At 40.3% G+C, this 17759-nt stretch overlaps 1 protein-coding gene across 1 annotated transcript in view; it reads left to right on the top strand.

Moving 5' to 3' along the window:
* Window positions 1-17759, top strand: part of znf608 (zinc finger protein 608) — a 48827-nt gene that overhangs the window by 22967 nt on the left and 8101 nt on the right. Inside the window, exons 2-3 of the mRNA XM_036144290.1 lie at window positions 5549-5819; window positions 17479-17566. Coding sequence (XP_036000183.1) covers window positions 5549-5819; window positions 17479-17566 — 359 coding nt within the window. The remainder of the gene's footprint in view (window positions 1-5548; window positions 5820-17478; window positions 17567-17759) is intronic.

The raw sequence follows: 17759 nt of genomic DNA, 5'->3' as shown, positions 1-17759 counted from the left end.
GATGTTTTTTTTTCCATATGGCCTTTTTATTCCATAATGACACTTTTTAGCAGAATCACACCATTCATCATCAGTGTGTTGGAGAGAAAGAGGGCGGGAAAAGCAGTGTGATTGGCTGCTGCTTTACCCAGACCAAAGCAATCAAACACAGAGTTTCAAGTCAGGCCCAAAGGTCCCAGTTCAGGGCTGCGTCCTCAAATGCAAAAAAGTAGTTTTATTATCTTTAATTTCATTCTCATTCATTAATCAGCCAAATGTTTATTTTTATGTCGATATAGAAATATACCACTAAACATAATTCATTGACGACAAATGTTTGTCATTTATTAGTAGAGCTTTTTCCAACTCAAACACCAACCCTATAACTTTATGAGCAAAGTGTAAATGTATTTAAATTATATATTAAATATTGTTAAATAATAATAATAATGAACTAACCAAACAGTGACGCTTGGGATCTGAATTATTTCTCATTGTGAAAAGTCAGCAGGAGCTGGAAAGCGATGTGTCGGAAAAAAAGGCGCTCTCTCTCAGGACAGAGAGCCTCGGCCGCCTGGTCAGCTGGACATTTTTAAAATCAAGCAAAATTTCAACACACCCAGCAGATATTTGGGGTTAAAAGAGCTAACTTTTTGCCTAAAACACTTTTTAACGTAACTTTTATGTCACAGAAAGGGTAATATATCCAACTCTGTAAAACAGCTTTCTGTATTTACTCAAGCTATCTTGGTATTAAAATATGTTTGATGATCTGAAACAGTGAAGTAGTCCCTCTGTGGTGTAGTGCTGTGATTTTAGTTTGGGGGACCTGGGTTTGAATCCCAGTTGTGTCAGCAAAGGATTCTGGGATAAAAACTCTGCCAGGTCTGAAAAAAAAGAAAAAATGGAAGAAATCTGTAAGGGGACAAAGAATTTTACTGCGCTGCGTATTAATGAGTAACTTAATGATCATCTTTATAGTAATTTCAACATGCATCCCAATGAAATTCGTCCTCCACTGTTCGGCGGTCTAACTGCCTTGCTCAGGGACATAGAAGGGCAGTCTTTGGGTGTTGAACCAGGAACCTTGCAGCCTCTCAAAGATTCAAGCACTCTATTCTAATCACTGAGGCCCCCACTCCCCACCAACTATATTTAGAGTCATTTATACGATAAAGTTTCAGTCCTCCGTTGATCAGTTCAGTAGAGTCATAGTAAAGCAATAGATTTTTAGCGTTATTTATGATTTTAACAAATTTAACACGCTTTAATGCATAATATCACCTGCTTTGTTCTCTTTTCTGCTCTTTTTCCTGGATGAACTGTGGGAGCAGGCTTGTGTTTTTATCCTTAGTTTCTGTGTGCCTCTGTCTTTTGTTTTGGGCGTCTGCAGAAAGCAAAGCTGTGGAATCCATCGGGGGATCCGGATTTTTCCTTTTGTTGTTAATTTGCTTTGTGATTTTGTGTAAGAAGGTGTTTGTCGGCGGCTGTGTGGGAGTAAACAGGTTGTTTTAAGAAGCATAGAGGATTAAACGCCTTTTGTTTTATTGCTGTTGAGACATTTGCATTGGATTTTACATAAATCTACAGCAGGTCACAGTTTCTAAATTTATTGTATATTAGCGGCTTTTGCTGAGCATTGATTCATGCAGGCAAAAGTGATTATTCTTTCAAAGTGCAGAACTCTTTATTATCTTATTTACACAAATAATTTTTAATATGACTCAAACACAAATTTATATGAACAGAATGAAAATGAATAAAAAGGGGGTTAAAATATCCCTTATTTATTGACCTTCTTTTTTGGATTTTTTACAAGACATAATAATATAGTAATATAAATATCAGTTTATCATCTACCAACAGACCAACAATAAGGAAGAGAAATATAAACACCTACTTACATTTATAATCTATGATAGATGAGTTAACATGATAATCAAGCAACATTTGTTTTGATTATGTTTTTAAATCTATTTATTTGGATTGCAAATTGTTCTTAATACTTAAATAATTATCATTTAACTACAGTTAACTCAGAAAAAAATCTGTTTTTATTTCATCAGCTTTATTTTATTGGTTAATGAAGAATCTCTCACTTATTTCATTCCTGCAACACATTCCAGAAATAAATTGTTCTGCACAGCTTTTTATTACGTTTTAATTGTTACCATGGCATCCTATAAGACTTACTATAAGACTATATTCCAGCATTAACAAGTAATGTAGAGATCCAGGTGTTTTTACTCCAATTATTCATGCAAACTCATCATAACCTCTGGAAACCCAAGAGGTTGTTGGATTAATAAATTTAATTTTTTAGACATTGTTGAAGCAACGTTCTTAAATCCCTGATATAATCTTTGTGCATTAGCAACTGAAATATACTTTGGTGCAGCGCTCTGATACAACCTGGGTTGCCTCTAATAAATCTACATAACTGAACAAGAGAACAGAAGTGTAAGAGAATGATCAATTCTTGTGGGAACTTATGAGAAATAAGGTAACAAACTGATAAAAACAACACTAGAGCAGAAATGCAAAAGCCTAATTTAAATTAAACTTAAATGAAAAACAAAAAATTAGTAAAAGATTTAAGATTTGAGATGCTCACTTTAAGAAGTATCGCTCACATTAAAGAACAAAACATTTTGGGCCAAATATGGCGCCCTGAGGCACGCCACATGTACAAACATGTTAGCTCTGTTCTCCCTGTGTTCCTTCTGGTGTCTTAGATCAATTATACTGACACTAACACTTTAGTCCAAAGTTTTCAGCTATTGGGCCAAAGTTGTTAAATCGAAAAGCGCTTGAGGGCCAAAAAAATGAATAAAAATAAAAAAACATAACCAAAAATACTAACCTTGCCTTGCAGAATATGATCATTTTAAGAAAAGTATATTAAACTGTATTTAGCCTATTTTATTAAACGAATTCCAATCAGATTTTAATGCACCAAAGTCTGCATTTGAGTAAATGTCGCCCTATTTATTATAAAATTAAAGAATACTTAAAAAGTGGCGCTGCACAGTGGCAGCCTGCTGCTCCCCAAGGGGATGGGTTAAATGCAGAGAACAAATTTCACAGGAATGTACGTTGCAATGACAATAAAGATGATTATATTAATATTAAAAGACAAATGTTTTGTGTTGTACCGAATATTCAATTAAAAATTCAATTGTAAGATTTTGACTTGTCTATAATAAATTTACCCCAATTAAAAAATAAAATGTTTCCATCTGCAAAAAGCGCCGGTCGGTCAAATCTTTCTTGAAATTCAGTTGGAGGGCCGCACAAAATCAGCAGTGGGGCCCCAAATGGCCCCCGGGCCCCCGGGCCACAGTTTGGACACCCCTGCTTTAGACTAATGGTTGATCAACATGCTGCTGGAGAACTGATAAGAGCTCAGAGGTAAATTGTTTACCTTCATATTGACGTATAATATTTACAGAGCAGGGCATGTATGCAGTTCACAGCGCTGAAGGCTTTGCATTAACCTCTTCAGGCTTAGCTGCTGTAGGAAATAAAATAAAAAACAGAAGCTTTAGGAAACACAGTAAGCACTCTTGATTCTTTTGTTTTTCTCACTGAGGAAACAGAAAGATCTGTTCTTGTCAGATGTGAAAGAGATGTGCGAGCAGCTGATTGATCGTCATAAGGACACAGCAGAGACTTCTGGGAAACCACGGCGAGGCTCAGGGCTGAACCTGCCTGAGCGCCTCCGTTCTTTCTTAACGCACTTTTCACAGGCAGATTCGTGATGAAGGCTTCCTTTATGGGTCTTTAAATCACTCAAGAACAAAAGCAATGAGATATCTGTCAAGCTTGTAATCTTTATTAAGTCATAATGGGGAGGAAAATCCGCCGCAGCTCTCTCAGCAGACTTATTTCCCACAGCGGTTGTAACTGCTCACATAATAAGTACAGATGATAAGAGTGGAGCTCTGGAAGCCGCCAGTGACGAGGATTTCATTACAAGCGCGGTGATAACGATTGTTACGATTGTTCACAGCGCCTGAAAAGCTAAAGATGTTGTTCTGGAGTTCAAGAAACTGTGATTGAGACCAGACAGTAATGGAAATATCTTTAAATAAAAAACAAATATTCCAAATCTATCCTGAAAGGGAACTGTCAGAAGTGATAAATATGTATTCCATGTTTTGTGTGTACATGTATGTATGTATGTATGTATGTATGTATGTATGTATGTATGTATGTATGTATGTATGTATGTATGTATATATAGATAGATAGATAGATAGATAGATAGATAGATAGATAGATAGATAGATAGATAGATAGATACATGCTAAATAAAGGAGAAGGGCCTCCTTTAGATTTAAAGAGACAGCAGCAAAACGACGAGCTGTAGGGGAACCATAACGGGGAATTAAGACCAAAGTGTTGCAGTTCCACTTTATATAGTCCACAACTGACTAATGCCAGTGTGACAAGGAATAATATAAAAGCATCAAATGTCCCCTTTTAAACAGAGACACGTTATAAGGAGTGATGGGTGGGGATATTATTTACACAATAACTGTGTTTTGCAACCGGAAATGTTCCTAACAGCTGATTTTTGTTCTGACATGAGTTAAGAAGCTTTTTTCCAGCCAGCCGACCAGAAATGTGTTACAATAATTAAGGAGTCAGAGCATTTTAGTAGTTCTTAGATGTTTTAAGACCAAAGGTTTGTAAATTCTTGTTATGCCTTGATGCTGGAAACCAGTCTGGGCCCATCTAGGATGTTAAATCTGTCTTCTGTAATAATTAATTAATACCTGGCTAGTCATTGATTAATTATTACTGAAGACTAATTATCTGTATCTTATTAGAGAGAGAGAGAGAGAGAGAGAGAGAGAGAGAGAGAGAGAGAGAAAGAGTTTATTACTTTAGTCTTTATTCATGTTTTTTTATTCTTTTTGAGATATATAAAAACTTTCATTCCTTTTATTAATTTCATATTTTTCAAATTGTAAAGCGGCGTCCTTGAATTAGCAGGACCCTTTGTTACAGGAACCCTTTGTTTATTTATACTGAAGCTGTTCTTACCTTCATTATTTTCGCACAATGACTTAAGTCACTCCATTGAAAATGTTCGGGTGAATTAATTCTTCTGTTTACTTCAGCGAGACAAAAGTGGAAACGTTTGCCTCGTGAGGGAGTCTTAGCTGAACTGATTTAGAGGAAAAGGGAGAGAAATATATTTAAGTCTGGGTTTGGTGGAGAGTTGATTAACTGCCTCTTAGGATTATGAAATTAAAAAGTGAAGCAATGAGAGAGATTTAATTTAATGCTGTGACTTTAAAAGAAAATCTCTCTGTTAAAATATGTTCCTTCCTTTATTATGAATATTGGCAAAACATTTCAGGAATCAAATGTCTGTTCACTTTAGTAATATTAAACTTTTAGTTCCAACCAGCCCTTTTATTCATTTCATCGTCTCTGCAGAAACATCCAGTGGATTAATTTATTACAGTCAGACTGAAATAACTGAAGTTATACTGAGGAAAAATCTCTTTTTAAGCGTCCTGATGAATCTATTAAATCTGTTTTTTTTTCCATTCAGATGGACCCCATGTTCACAGTGCCAGCCCCCCCGGCTCCAGGGCATCCCGGGGCCCCCGGATCCTCCCTGCCCTCGGTCCCTTCGTTCTCCACTCCGGCCCTGCCCACTTCCAACCCTAAACAGCTAACGGTCCGGACGCGGTCCGTCGGCACCAGCACGCAGGACGGAGGCGTTTCAGGAGCGCCGGACGGCGAGCCGGCCTTCTTGGGACCCTGTCAGCCCGGGACCAGCGTCAACCTGGAGGGGATCGTCTGGCACGAGACCGAAGAAGGTGAGCAATGATCTGGAAACTCTACATCTGTGGTTTTTGACAACAGGGAACATAAAATGGGCATTTGATTCATGCTGGTGAGCAGAAATAGTCCAGATGGATTTAATCTTTATAACCGTACCAGCCTCACTGGTAATCATAGACAACAAAGTGGCTCAAAAAAGTCACAAACCAAAGGATGAAACAACAACGGTCTCTGCCTCATCAATAAAATACAGAAACCCAGGATATACGCTCTGAAAATATGCCAAAAATAATGTCAAGCCATGAATACAAAATACTAATGTCTTTCAGGAGCGCATTCATTTTGTTATTATTATTGTTTTGTGGACTTACGTTACTTCAGCACAGTGAAATCGTTGCTCTTAGGATTACCCAGAATCCCTTGCTAGCCATGCTGCAGGTATAGACCAACCAGCAGATGAAGACTTTATCCTATTCAGGAAGATTTATGTTTTCCCCACGGACCGTTTTAAGATGAAAGCAGAAGAAACAGGGAAAGCTGTTCTCACGCCCAGACTGCCATGCCTTCACGCCCCCGCTAGGGGGCGCACCCCACAGTTTGAGAACCACTGACCAAGTATAAGCAGAAGGGCATCTGGTCTGAGTTACATTTTGAACACAGTTATGTAATAAGTCTGTAGCTCCTTGATTACAAACCCCACCTTGAATTCCCCAGAATGAGCTAGAGGTTCCTTCTGGACCAGCTGTGCTTGCAACTGGATGGATGGATGGATGGATGGATGGATGGATGGATGGATGGATGGATGGATGGATGGATGGATGGGTGGATAAATGGATGGATGATGGATGGATGGATGGATGGATGGATGGATGGATGGATGGATAAATGGATGGATGATGGATGGATGGATGGATGGATGGATGGATGGATGCATGCATGGATGGATGATGGATGGATGGATGGATGGATAAATGGATGGATGGATGCATGGATGGATGGATGGATGGATGGATGCATGTATGGATGGATGGATGGATGGATGCATGCATGCATGCATGCATGGATGGATGGATGGATGGATGGATGGATGGATGGATGGATGGATGCATGTATGGATGGATGGATGGATAAATGGATGGATGGATGGATGGATGGAGTCGAAGGAGTAAATGATGATTTTTAAACAATGTTAATGTGAAGGATGGAGCTCTGAGTTTTATTTGTTCCCAGTATAAAAGTAAATAACCCTAATTTAAATTTCTTTCAGTTTTGGAGGACAGAAATTTCATTTCATTATCTTTTTTGTTCTTTTTGTTATGTATATTTTAAAGCTTATTGTATTGTTGTTGATGCTTTTGTAATCTAAGTTCTTTGTAAATGTCTTTAGGTTAAGAGGGCAGATAACAGAATCTTATTCTTCTTTCTGCTCCCTTTCATCTGGGATCTTACATTGTTTGTTTTTATGTTTAATTGTTTTTATGTTTAATTGTTTTGTTGGAGCACAATGAATTAAAATAAAAATAATACCGGAACACTGTACTCTGAAGCTGGCTTGTAACCATTAATGAATGAATAGGAGTAACTAAAATGGCCTAACTGAGTGAAGGAGACGCTCCTCCTCCTCCTCCTCCATGTCCAGCCACCTGTCAAGCACAAATGTCTGCGTATGTTAGGATAAAAGCTGTTCCATAAACTACATTTTACCATTACTGACATCCATCCATCCATCCATCCATCCATCCATCCATCCATCCATCCATCCATCCATCCATCCATTGTCTATGGCCACTTACCCATGCAGGGTCACTGGGGGGCTTGTTCCTGGTTCCTGGTCTCCAGCGGTCAGTGGGTGAAAGCCTGGTCCACCTTAGACCAATTAATCTAGCAGTGATGTTTCTAGACTGTGGGAGGAAGCCGGAGTACCCAGAGAGAACCCACGCATACAGAGGGAGAACGTGTTGGAAGGCAGCAGGACTGAGACCTGCACCACTGTGCAGCCCGTTCACTTCCAACCAGCGTAGATGTGATAACTCAGAAAATGTAAGAATAAAGATGCTGTTGCTTAGAAAGAAGATCAGCCACACAGTTCTTCTTTGGTGTTTTTCAAACATTACCCGTCTTCTTAAAAGACTCACCTAATTAGAAAAAGGATGGATGTGTGGGTTTAAAATGTTGCTCCCAGCAGAGAACACGATATTTATTCATAGTCTTTCAGACTATTTGTTTAAAAATAAAAAACAACAACCCAAATCTTTCCCAGTGAAGAGGGAATCCTCCAGAGAGGCCTTTCAGCTGTATGACGTTCAGATGGAGAAGAAAAGCAGAACCAGAGAGCGGTCCAGCGGAGCAAAGTGATGCCATGGGAGTCCCGGGCTGCGGATCAGACGCACAGATGATCCATCGGCTGATGTGGACGCCAGCTCGCTCTGATAGGCCGTTAACGAGGACGGCGCTCCTCTACGGAGGCGTAACGAGTAAATCTGTCTGCACCCGTCCCGCTCTGATACCGCCGGGCCTCTGATGTTGACCGCTGGTTCTTTTGGGGGGGGGGAGCCTTTGTTTCCCAGCCCAGTAATAATTAACAGGAGCTGCACTCTTGGCCTGGGGAAATAACAATTAAGAGGAAAAAGCACAAGCACAGTTCAGGGGGATGTAAACCCAGGCCTGGAGAGACAGAGAGAGGACTGAGTGATAAATGCGCCTCCTGTCTTTCAACTGTAAATACGGAGGGGATGAGAAACGAGCCGAAGAGTCAAAAACGCAGTTAGATCAAGGTTTATAGGGTAGATTAGTAAAAACAGAGTGCAAAATGCAGATGGTTAACTCTGAAATTACTCATATTAAACTTCAATAACCACGCTGATTTATCTTAATGAGGCGAAATGATGACTGAGGTCCCTGAATGTGGGAACAATAATGAAACAAATTAAGTAATCAGTCCATCATTGGGTCAGAAAAAAAAACTTTGATCATCCCAGTCATCTGTTGAATTAAAGTTGTTCCATGTTCCTAAAATGTGAAGCGTTGCATCAATTAGCTATTTTCCAGGAAACAAAAATATTTCTTTTGGTTATAAAACCATTTTTAAGCAGAGAGCAACATGAAGGACAGGAAAGTAATTAAAAAAAAGTTTAACGTCACAGGAGAAAAAAAATGATATGAAAACTTTAAATAATTAGTAAACTTCCAACAAATAGCAAGTCAACCAGAAAATAACATTGGTATGGCAATTTAAGAGCTATACGGTCAAATATATATATATATATATATATATATATATATATATATATATATATATATATATATATTTATAGATATGCTTGTTGCTTAATTTTATGTATTTGGTTCTCAGGGGAAATAATTAGTGTTTCGGTCTTATCAGAGTTTACCTGCAAGCAGTTGTGACAGAGCCAGCAGTAGTTTGATACTAACACAGTTTATCCAGAAGAACAACTTTAAATATTCAGCTGGCTTAAAGGAGCAGTAGAGCGTAACATCATCAGCATAGAAATGATAAAGCTGGTTAGAGTGTAGCCTGATTTTCTGGCTTAGGGGGACAATATATAAAAGAACCCTGAGGTACCACAAACACGGCAGGCGCTTTAAGTCTGACATGATCTGGTTAGTGAAAACTTTAGATGTTTTTTTCCAGAGATCTAGAAGTTTTATAATTTATGTTTACTCTCTTCAGTTTTTTATGCAGATCTGATGGGGCGGCGTACGAGCACCCACAGTCCACTGGGAACAAAAATATTTAGATTTTTTTCTCCTTAGTAAAAATGTAACATAAAACAGTTGTTGCATTTTCAATATCTTAACGAAAGCAATGTCATAGTGTGATTTCTCATTGCAGAACCCATTTAGCCCGTTTGTACTGGTACCAGTATAAACCCATCATCCTTTAAAAGCAGATCAGAAACAGTCACAGTTTTCACCCTATATCCCTCTAAGGGCGAGACTTCAATGTTTCTAAAACAACTATAAAAATGTTTTCTACAAATACGTCAGTTTTTTAAACACAAAAGGACACAATTCAGCTACTTTTCTCTTCATTTTATTGATATTCTGCTGCACAATTTGGTACATTTTGATGATACACAGGATAGATCTTATGACTAAAGGCTTTATTATTTGCAGAAGTAGTCCTTCTATAGAAATCAGCACTTTTATTTGACCATACTATCTTTTATGAGGTCAAAAATACATATTTGGGACAGTTTGTGCCAAATCACCGCTCTGTCTGGTACACTGCCCACCAAAACCTTTGTGGAACAAAGGTGTCCAGATTTGCTGCTGTTATAGTCAAATTGTAAATCTATGAAATCTGAGGCTGGTGTTTTGCAAAGTTTATTTTGCAAAAAAATTAGGCAAGTTAAAAATTTGTATTTTTCTTTATTTAATCACCTTTAAATCAGACATTATTAAATTTAAAATAGTGGTTCCACTGAAAAAGAGTATTTATTCACTGCCTTAACTTCACACAGAAACTCAAAGTTGCATTTGATTCATACCAGTTATCATGTAATTTCAGGTGAAAATTGCTCATAAAACCCTCTGGGCTAAATAGTTCTGCATATCAGCCCTGTTTAAACAGAGTGCAATTTGTTTTTTATTCATCTAAACTTTTTTGTGCATATTCTCAGTAACAAGAACAGGATAGAGAGGGGGGGAATCTCCTCCTCTTTCACAGTCAGCTGCAAATTTCCCCCGCTCACTTTGAAGGTCATGATTTGAAGAAACCAGCAGAACATTTTTCCAGGTTATGTGGTTCTGCTGGACCGCTGGTGTAGATCCAATTAATGCAAACCTGATGTGTTCTTAAGCTGATTGGGTTTCTGAGTAAAAAGAGACATTTTGCTTCTGTGAGATGAAAAAGGAAAACCAGAGACGAGGAGGAAGGTGGTAGAATGCAACGGGAAACAGAGAGACTAAGAGAGAGAGGACTGCAGCAAACCGAAGAACGAGTTAATCTCTGTTAATCAACGACTGCAGTGAAGGTTGGCGATGGAGAGGAATGTAAATAAAAAGCTGGAGGAGACACAGAGAGTTTTTTTTTTTAATCCCAGATGCTGTCAGAACGAGAGAAGGAAAGTTGGACCGTTTCTCTCCCTGCAGCTCCAGGATAATTGTTTGGAGGCGGAGGGATACAGGGGGTAGGGGTGGGGTGGAGTGTGTGTGTGGGGGGGGGGGGGGGGGGGGGATGCAGGTTGCATGCTAATTAAGCTGAATACTAATTGGACAGACAGAGAGGAGATGAAGAGCTCCTCCTCTTCCTCCTCTCTGCAGGAGATCAGACTCAGAAGAGCTTTAATTAAACAGGAATCGACTCCATCCTCAACCACAAACTGCCTGAATGCTGGTTCAGTCTCTCACAACCTGATTTTAACCCGTAAATAAACCTAAATATCACTAAAATAAGAATAAATCAGGTGTTTTTTTTCCCTGTCAGCTCCAACTTACTCAGATCGTTACACCAGACAGTTCTCCAACATCAAACCAGCTGTTGTGGTGCTGAGATCGTTTCTTCTGTCAGGGCAGACATTGACATTTGGTAAAGTTGGTAGAGTTTATTAAATTAGTTGGTTTCATGGCCCAACTTTTAATTATTGTTCATAAATGATCAATTAAATTAAATTCTATTCACATAGCACCAATTCCCATCATATCATCTCAAGGCTCTTTCTAAAGTCAGACTCCATCAAATCCTCCAGGTTGGTGAGAAAGTTTCCTCTCAAAGGAAACCCAGCAGGTTGCATCAAGTCTCTCCAAGCAGCATTCACTCCTCCTGAAAGAGCGTAGAGCCACAGTGGACAGTCGTCTGCATTGTTGATGGCTTTGCAGCAATCCCTCATACTGAGCATGCATGAAGCGACAGTGGAGAGGAAAACTCCCCTTTAACAGGGAGGAGAACCTCCAGCAGAACCAGAACCAGGCTCAGTGTGAACGCTCATCTGCCTCCACCCACTGGTGCTTAGAGAAGACAGAGCAGAGACACAGAAAGCACAGAAGCTCACATTGACCCAGGAGTACTTTCTATGTTAGATGGTAATAGAGGATGATCTGCCTCCCCTGATGATGTCACAGCTAACAGAACGCCAGACCAGGTGTACCTTCTATGGAGAGAAAAATAACAACAAACAATGCAAATTGGAGAGCAGTAGGAGAACTCAGCAGAGGGAGAGAAATAGACCCTGATGTCCTCCAGCAGCCTAAGCCTATAGCAGCATAACTATAGAGGTAGCTCAGGGTAACCTAACCCACTCTAACATGGTTCTATGAAGGTCACACTCCTTTTATTCCCAAACCACTTTTTTAAGCTTCTTCTGGGTCTCTGCTCCGGTGGATCACCCAACTGGATCCAAGTTTGAACTGTTTAGCTGTTGATGCGAGTTTAAACTGAGGAGTTTTGATGTGCAAAACTCCTCAGCTAACTGGGAGTAGAACAGGTCCTCAGGATGATGCTGCCACCACCATGCTTGATAGCTCGTTTCAGGTATGACTCCTACAGTCTTCTGAAAATGAACCACACAGTGCCGCTCGCTCTGCTCTCCGGACGTTTTCGTTGATTTCTGCGAGGGGGCTTTGCTGACACGTCATGTCATGCAAAGGATTGTGGGATACCTTAAAGGAGCTATAGGTAATACTGACATCTTGTGGCTCAAATCGGTATAACAGCTTACCAATCACAACAATCTGATATGCCATTTTTAAACGGTTTGTTGCTGCTGTGAGTTTTTACTTCCACAGGACAGGTCTATGATGTATTCTGCTCTATTTCTGCTCCGCTTCTCTTGCTGGCTTCCATGTCTACAGGCTGCTGCTCTTTTGTCTGTGAAATCTTGGCTTCCATGTGACTTCCTGCTGGTCTCTGATTGGTTACTTAAAGATTGTCTTCAGTTCTCACCTCTATGTGCCCCTGGCCAATCAGTGCTTGTTCTGTTCTTCATCCAATCAGATTAATTCTTCACACCTGTTGGTCAAAGTCCCTCCCTTGGCAGAACAATGGCAATCCAGGAGAAAATGGCACAGCAAAAAATATTTGGTCATTTATTTACAAATTTATAATTTCATGAGGCTTTCACAAGAGGGAAAAAATGGATAAAGGAGCTTGACTTAAAAATCCATCAGCAGGAAATTACATTTACTGTCATCATATGTCATAGACAACAAAATGACAAGCGCTTCTACCTCTTTACGCTAAAACTAAGTAAAAGAAGAAAAAAGAATAAGTAATGAATGATAACAATAAGCAGACACAGAAGGCCAACCCTTAACAAAACAATATTGTATTGTGGAAAATGTATGTTTTATCTTAGTTTAACATCGATCTCTTAAAAAAGAATCTCATCAGTCTGACTTTTAGCAAACACAAACAGTTTTGGTGATTTCACTGATTTAATTCTAATTGTGAGGAAAAAATCAGCTTTTTTTAATACTGTCTATGTAAATATCTGATTTCAACTGTGGCTATTTAAGCTGCGATAAATTCAGACTTGTGCACCTGAATCATTGCTGTTGTATCTTGTGGAAAAGAACTGTTCATATTAATCATTAAAAATAATGATTACGACAGATTTGTGATTACAGAGGCAGTTTGTCAGTCTGCAAACCAACAGCGAAAGGCACGCTCTTAAACATGATTTAATGCTGGTACATTTAGTTTTTATCTGCTTTTAAAAAAATAGCAGGTATTTTGTTTTTGAGGGTCTTAAAAAAATCCTGATGTTGGCATCAAGGCTCACATTTCCAGCAGCGAGACACAAACTGTTGAGCCATCGAGTGTTTTGGCTTCTTCCCAAAAGGAGACAGAGAGGCTAAAAATAGAAACTCTGCCACATTTCAGACCTGATGGAGCATCGGGGGGTTGTCAGAGTGACGAGGAAAACCTTCGCTGCTGACGTTCATCCTGCAGGTTCTGGGTCTGCAGATGTAATTCTTACCTGACTTCCTCTGGCTTGAATAGTGCAGAAACAAAACCTGTTTTTTTCCTTTATTTCGTCATTGAAAACACAACATTAAATGGATTCCTCAGTAAATCAAGCAGAGCTCCTTCTCCTCTCTCTTAAGGTCATGTTCTGCAGCAGTCATTATCTAATTATCCACATACCAGTGGTCCAATCAGTGTTTTGCTATTTCAGCGATCTCTGAAAAATGCTCCACATTCAGCTGCTGTTTGTCAGTTTCTTTGTTTTTCATTTTCTTGTGAGCTTGATACTAGCTGTAGAAATTGATGGATGGATGGATGGATGGATGGATGGATGGATGGATGGATGGAGGGAGGGAGGGAGGGAGGGAGGGAGGGATGGATGGATGGATGGATGGATGGATGGATGGATGGATGGATGGAAGGAGGGAGGGAGGGATGGAAAGATGGAAGGATGGATGGATGGATGGATGGATGGATGGATGGATGGATGGATGGATGGATGGAAGGATGACATATGGATGGATGGATGACAGATGGATGGATGATGGATGGATGGATGGATGGATGGATGGATGGATGGATGGATGGATGGATGGATGGATGGACGGACGGATGGATGGATGGATGGATGACAGATGGAAGGATGAATGGATGGGTGGAAGGATGGATGATGGAAGGATGGATGGATGGATGGATGGGTGGATGAATGGATGACAGATGGAAGGATGAATGGATGGATGGAAGGATGGGTGGATGGATGGATGGACGGATGGATGGATGGATGGATGACAGATGGAAGGATGAATGGATGGGTGGAAGGATGGATGATGGAAGGATGGATGGATGGATGGATGGGTGGATGAATGGATGACAGATGGAAGGATGAATGGATGGATGGAAGGATGGGTGGATGGATGGATGGATGGATGATGGATGGATGGATGGATGGATGGATGGATGGATGGATGGATGGATGGATGGATGGATGGATGGAAGAATGGATGATGGAAGGATAGAAGGATGATGGATGGGTGGATGGATGGATGATGGATGGATGGATGGATGGGAGGATGAATGGATGACAGATGGAAGGATGAATGGATGGATGGAAGGATGGGTGGATGGATGGATGGATGGATGGATGATGGATGGATGGATGGATGGATGGATGGATGGATGGATGGGTGGACGGACGGACGGATGGATGGATGGATGACGGATGGAAGGAAGGATGGATGGATGGATGGATGGGTGGATGGACGGATGGATGGATGGATGACAGATGGAAGGATGAATGGATGGGTGGAAGGATGGATGATGGAAGGATGGATGGATGGATGGACGGATGGATGTAGGAATGGATGATGGAAGAATAGAAGGATGATGGATGGGTGGATGGATGGATGATGGATGGATGATGGATGGATGGGAGGATGAATGGATGACAGATGGAAGGATGAATGGATGGATGGATAGAAGGATGATGGATGGATGGATGGATGGATGGATGGATTGATGACAGATGGAAGGATGAATGGATGGATGGATAGAAGGATGATGGATAGAAGGATGATGGATGGATGGATGGATGGATGGATGGATTGATGACAGATGGAAGGATGAATGGATGGATGGATAGAAGGATGATGGATGGATGGATGGATGGATGGATGGATGGATGGATGAATGAATGGATAGAACATCTTCCACCACCCTTTAGGGAAGAATGACGCTTAAAGCAAAGTTGAAACTAAATTAATTTATTTCCACTGTTTCCTCGTTTTGCTGCTTCACATCAAGAAGAATCCTAAACATGTGAAAAGTCGTTATTTCAAACGTTAGCAGGAGACTTTAGGCCAGCGCTGTCCTGCACCCAGAAAACCTCTGTTGAGTCCAAACTGCTCGTGTAATACTTTAGTAAACCAAGCAGTCATTACTGAGGACAGCGATCTGTAAACCGTTGTGGATCCAAAACATAAAATCAGGTTTGCTCTGTTAAGACAAAGTCATACATTTGGTCAATTCTTAAGTAGGGGCCGGCTTATTTTTATTTTCTTTTCTATTCTTAGCAATAAGAGCAGATTTAGCATCTCTTGCTTGAAATGTTTTTTTGCTGTATTTGGCCAAGTTCAATAAATCAATTAACTGGTCGATTGCATCCATTCCCTGGGTATTCATGGTTCTGTTTAATAAGAAATTTGATCAAAAATGAATGTTTTGTTCCAAATATTTTGTCACAATCCTTGGGCGATTGAGATTTTAGGTTTCCTTATGTTTTCCTGTTTGAATTTTCTGGTTGCTGTCATTTTGATTCATTCTTTTTACATTTTTATTGTTTCTGTTAGATTTCCTCCATGTTTTATTCTTTCACTTCCTGCTCATTACACCTCTCCCCTCAGCTCCTCTGTCTTCTTTAGTCTCAGCGGTTCCTCATCTCCACCTGATTGCTTTCCCCTGTTTCTGCCTCACATTTCTCCACACCTCCCTCTGTAGCTAAGCTCTCTGGTTCTCACTGCTGCCTTTTGTTTCTGTTGTTCCGTTCTGGATCTTGGTTGACTCTGTGTTGCCCCCTGCTCTGCTTCTTTGTTCACTGGAAGCTTTTTTTAAATTTCATTTGTATCTGATTGTTAAAATCCTGCGTTTGCCAGTTCGTCTGAATTTAGGAATTATTAAACCAAAGCATGACACACATTTGGAATTCCAATGTCAGTTAAAATATATTCAAATTCTTTAAAAAGTTTCCATCCACATCAGCCGTCTGTTCTAGAATGGCCACACAAAATCAGTCCATGGGCCATAAATGGACCCCGGGCCACATGTTGGACCTCCCAGCTTTAGCGCCTCTGGCTGAACACATCCGGTTTCTCTTCTCTAATGTATCTGTGAGTGTTTGGTGAACGCCATCAGACGTGATAAAATGTTTAGAAGTTGCAGTGAAAGCTTGTCTGGGAGCTGCAGGTCCATCACTAATCACACGTTCACAGAGGTTCACAAAGTCTTGCCAGACGCTCAATGGTCCGCATGAAAGCAACATTTCTCCCATTAGAACCTGCCAGCAGTTTGGGATTGCTGTTTTTGCTCCGGTTTCTCCAAAGGAACCCGGTCCGGTCCATTACACAGAGTTCTGAACGAGTCAAAGTCGCTGTGAGACCAGTTGGAGCCTCTTAAAACGCGAACGCTGCTTCGCTTTGCAACAGCTTCTCGTTTAGAGCTCCTCAGCTGTCACAACGACTCAAACTCCTCGTCATCAGAGGGGATTGTTGCTGCTTTATTGTTTCATGTCCCCGGCCCATTTTCCTTTCATCAGCGCGTCCTCCTTCATCAGAAACAGGCGAGAACAAAGAAATGAGAAATTCTGCAGGGACGTAAGGGGCCGGGGGGAAAAGGTGAAAAGCTCTTCTCAGACAATCAGGCCGTTGATATTCAGAAGAATAAGCTGTCCAACACCTGCCTTACTGAATAATCCTAAAATCCATCAGAAGAATGAGTCTGAAGATCATGCTGAGTGTTTGCCCTGAAGCATTCCAATATGTTTTTAGTTTTGTTGTGTTGCACAGTGATTAGATAGTGATTTATCAGGATGTGAACCACTGAAGCACATTTCATGCTATCCAGTATTTTTTATCAGTGTTTTTCTGTTCCGGTCAGGTTTCTGCTTACGTTGTCCCACCTTCAGGACATTTTTATTGCCTGGATGGATGGATGGATGGATGGATGGATGAATTGATGGATGGATTAACTCCATGTCCTCCTCTTGTCTCTGACAGGTGTTCTGGTGGTGAACGTCACCTGGAGAAAGAGAACCTACGTGGGAACCCTGCTGGACTGCACCAAACACGACTGGGCTCCTCCAAGGTAACCTTCCGCTGCCGATAACAGACATTTCATCATTTCATCATTTAATAATTTGAATTACACACAGACTAGACATAACGTTTCCAAACCTTTTTTTTTTAAACCAGTTGATAGCGCCAACTCTAAATGTGCAAACAGTCCTTAGCATCTAGAAAGACTCGTTCTCCAGTCAAACAGCAGAGTGCTGTGCAGC

The sequence above is a fragment of the Fundulus heteroclitus genome, chromosome 12 (genome assembly GCF_011125445.2).
Source record: "Fundulus heteroclitus isolate FHET01 chromosome 12, MU-UCD_Fhet_4.1, whole genome shotgun sequence".
Classification (NCBI taxonomy): Eukaryota; Metazoa; Chordata; class Actinopteri; order Cyprinodontiformes; family Fundulidae; genus Fundulus; species Fundulus heteroclitus.
The sequence above is the reverse complement of the archived record's forward strand: the minus strand, read 5'-3'. Positions and strand labels throughout refer to the sequence as shown.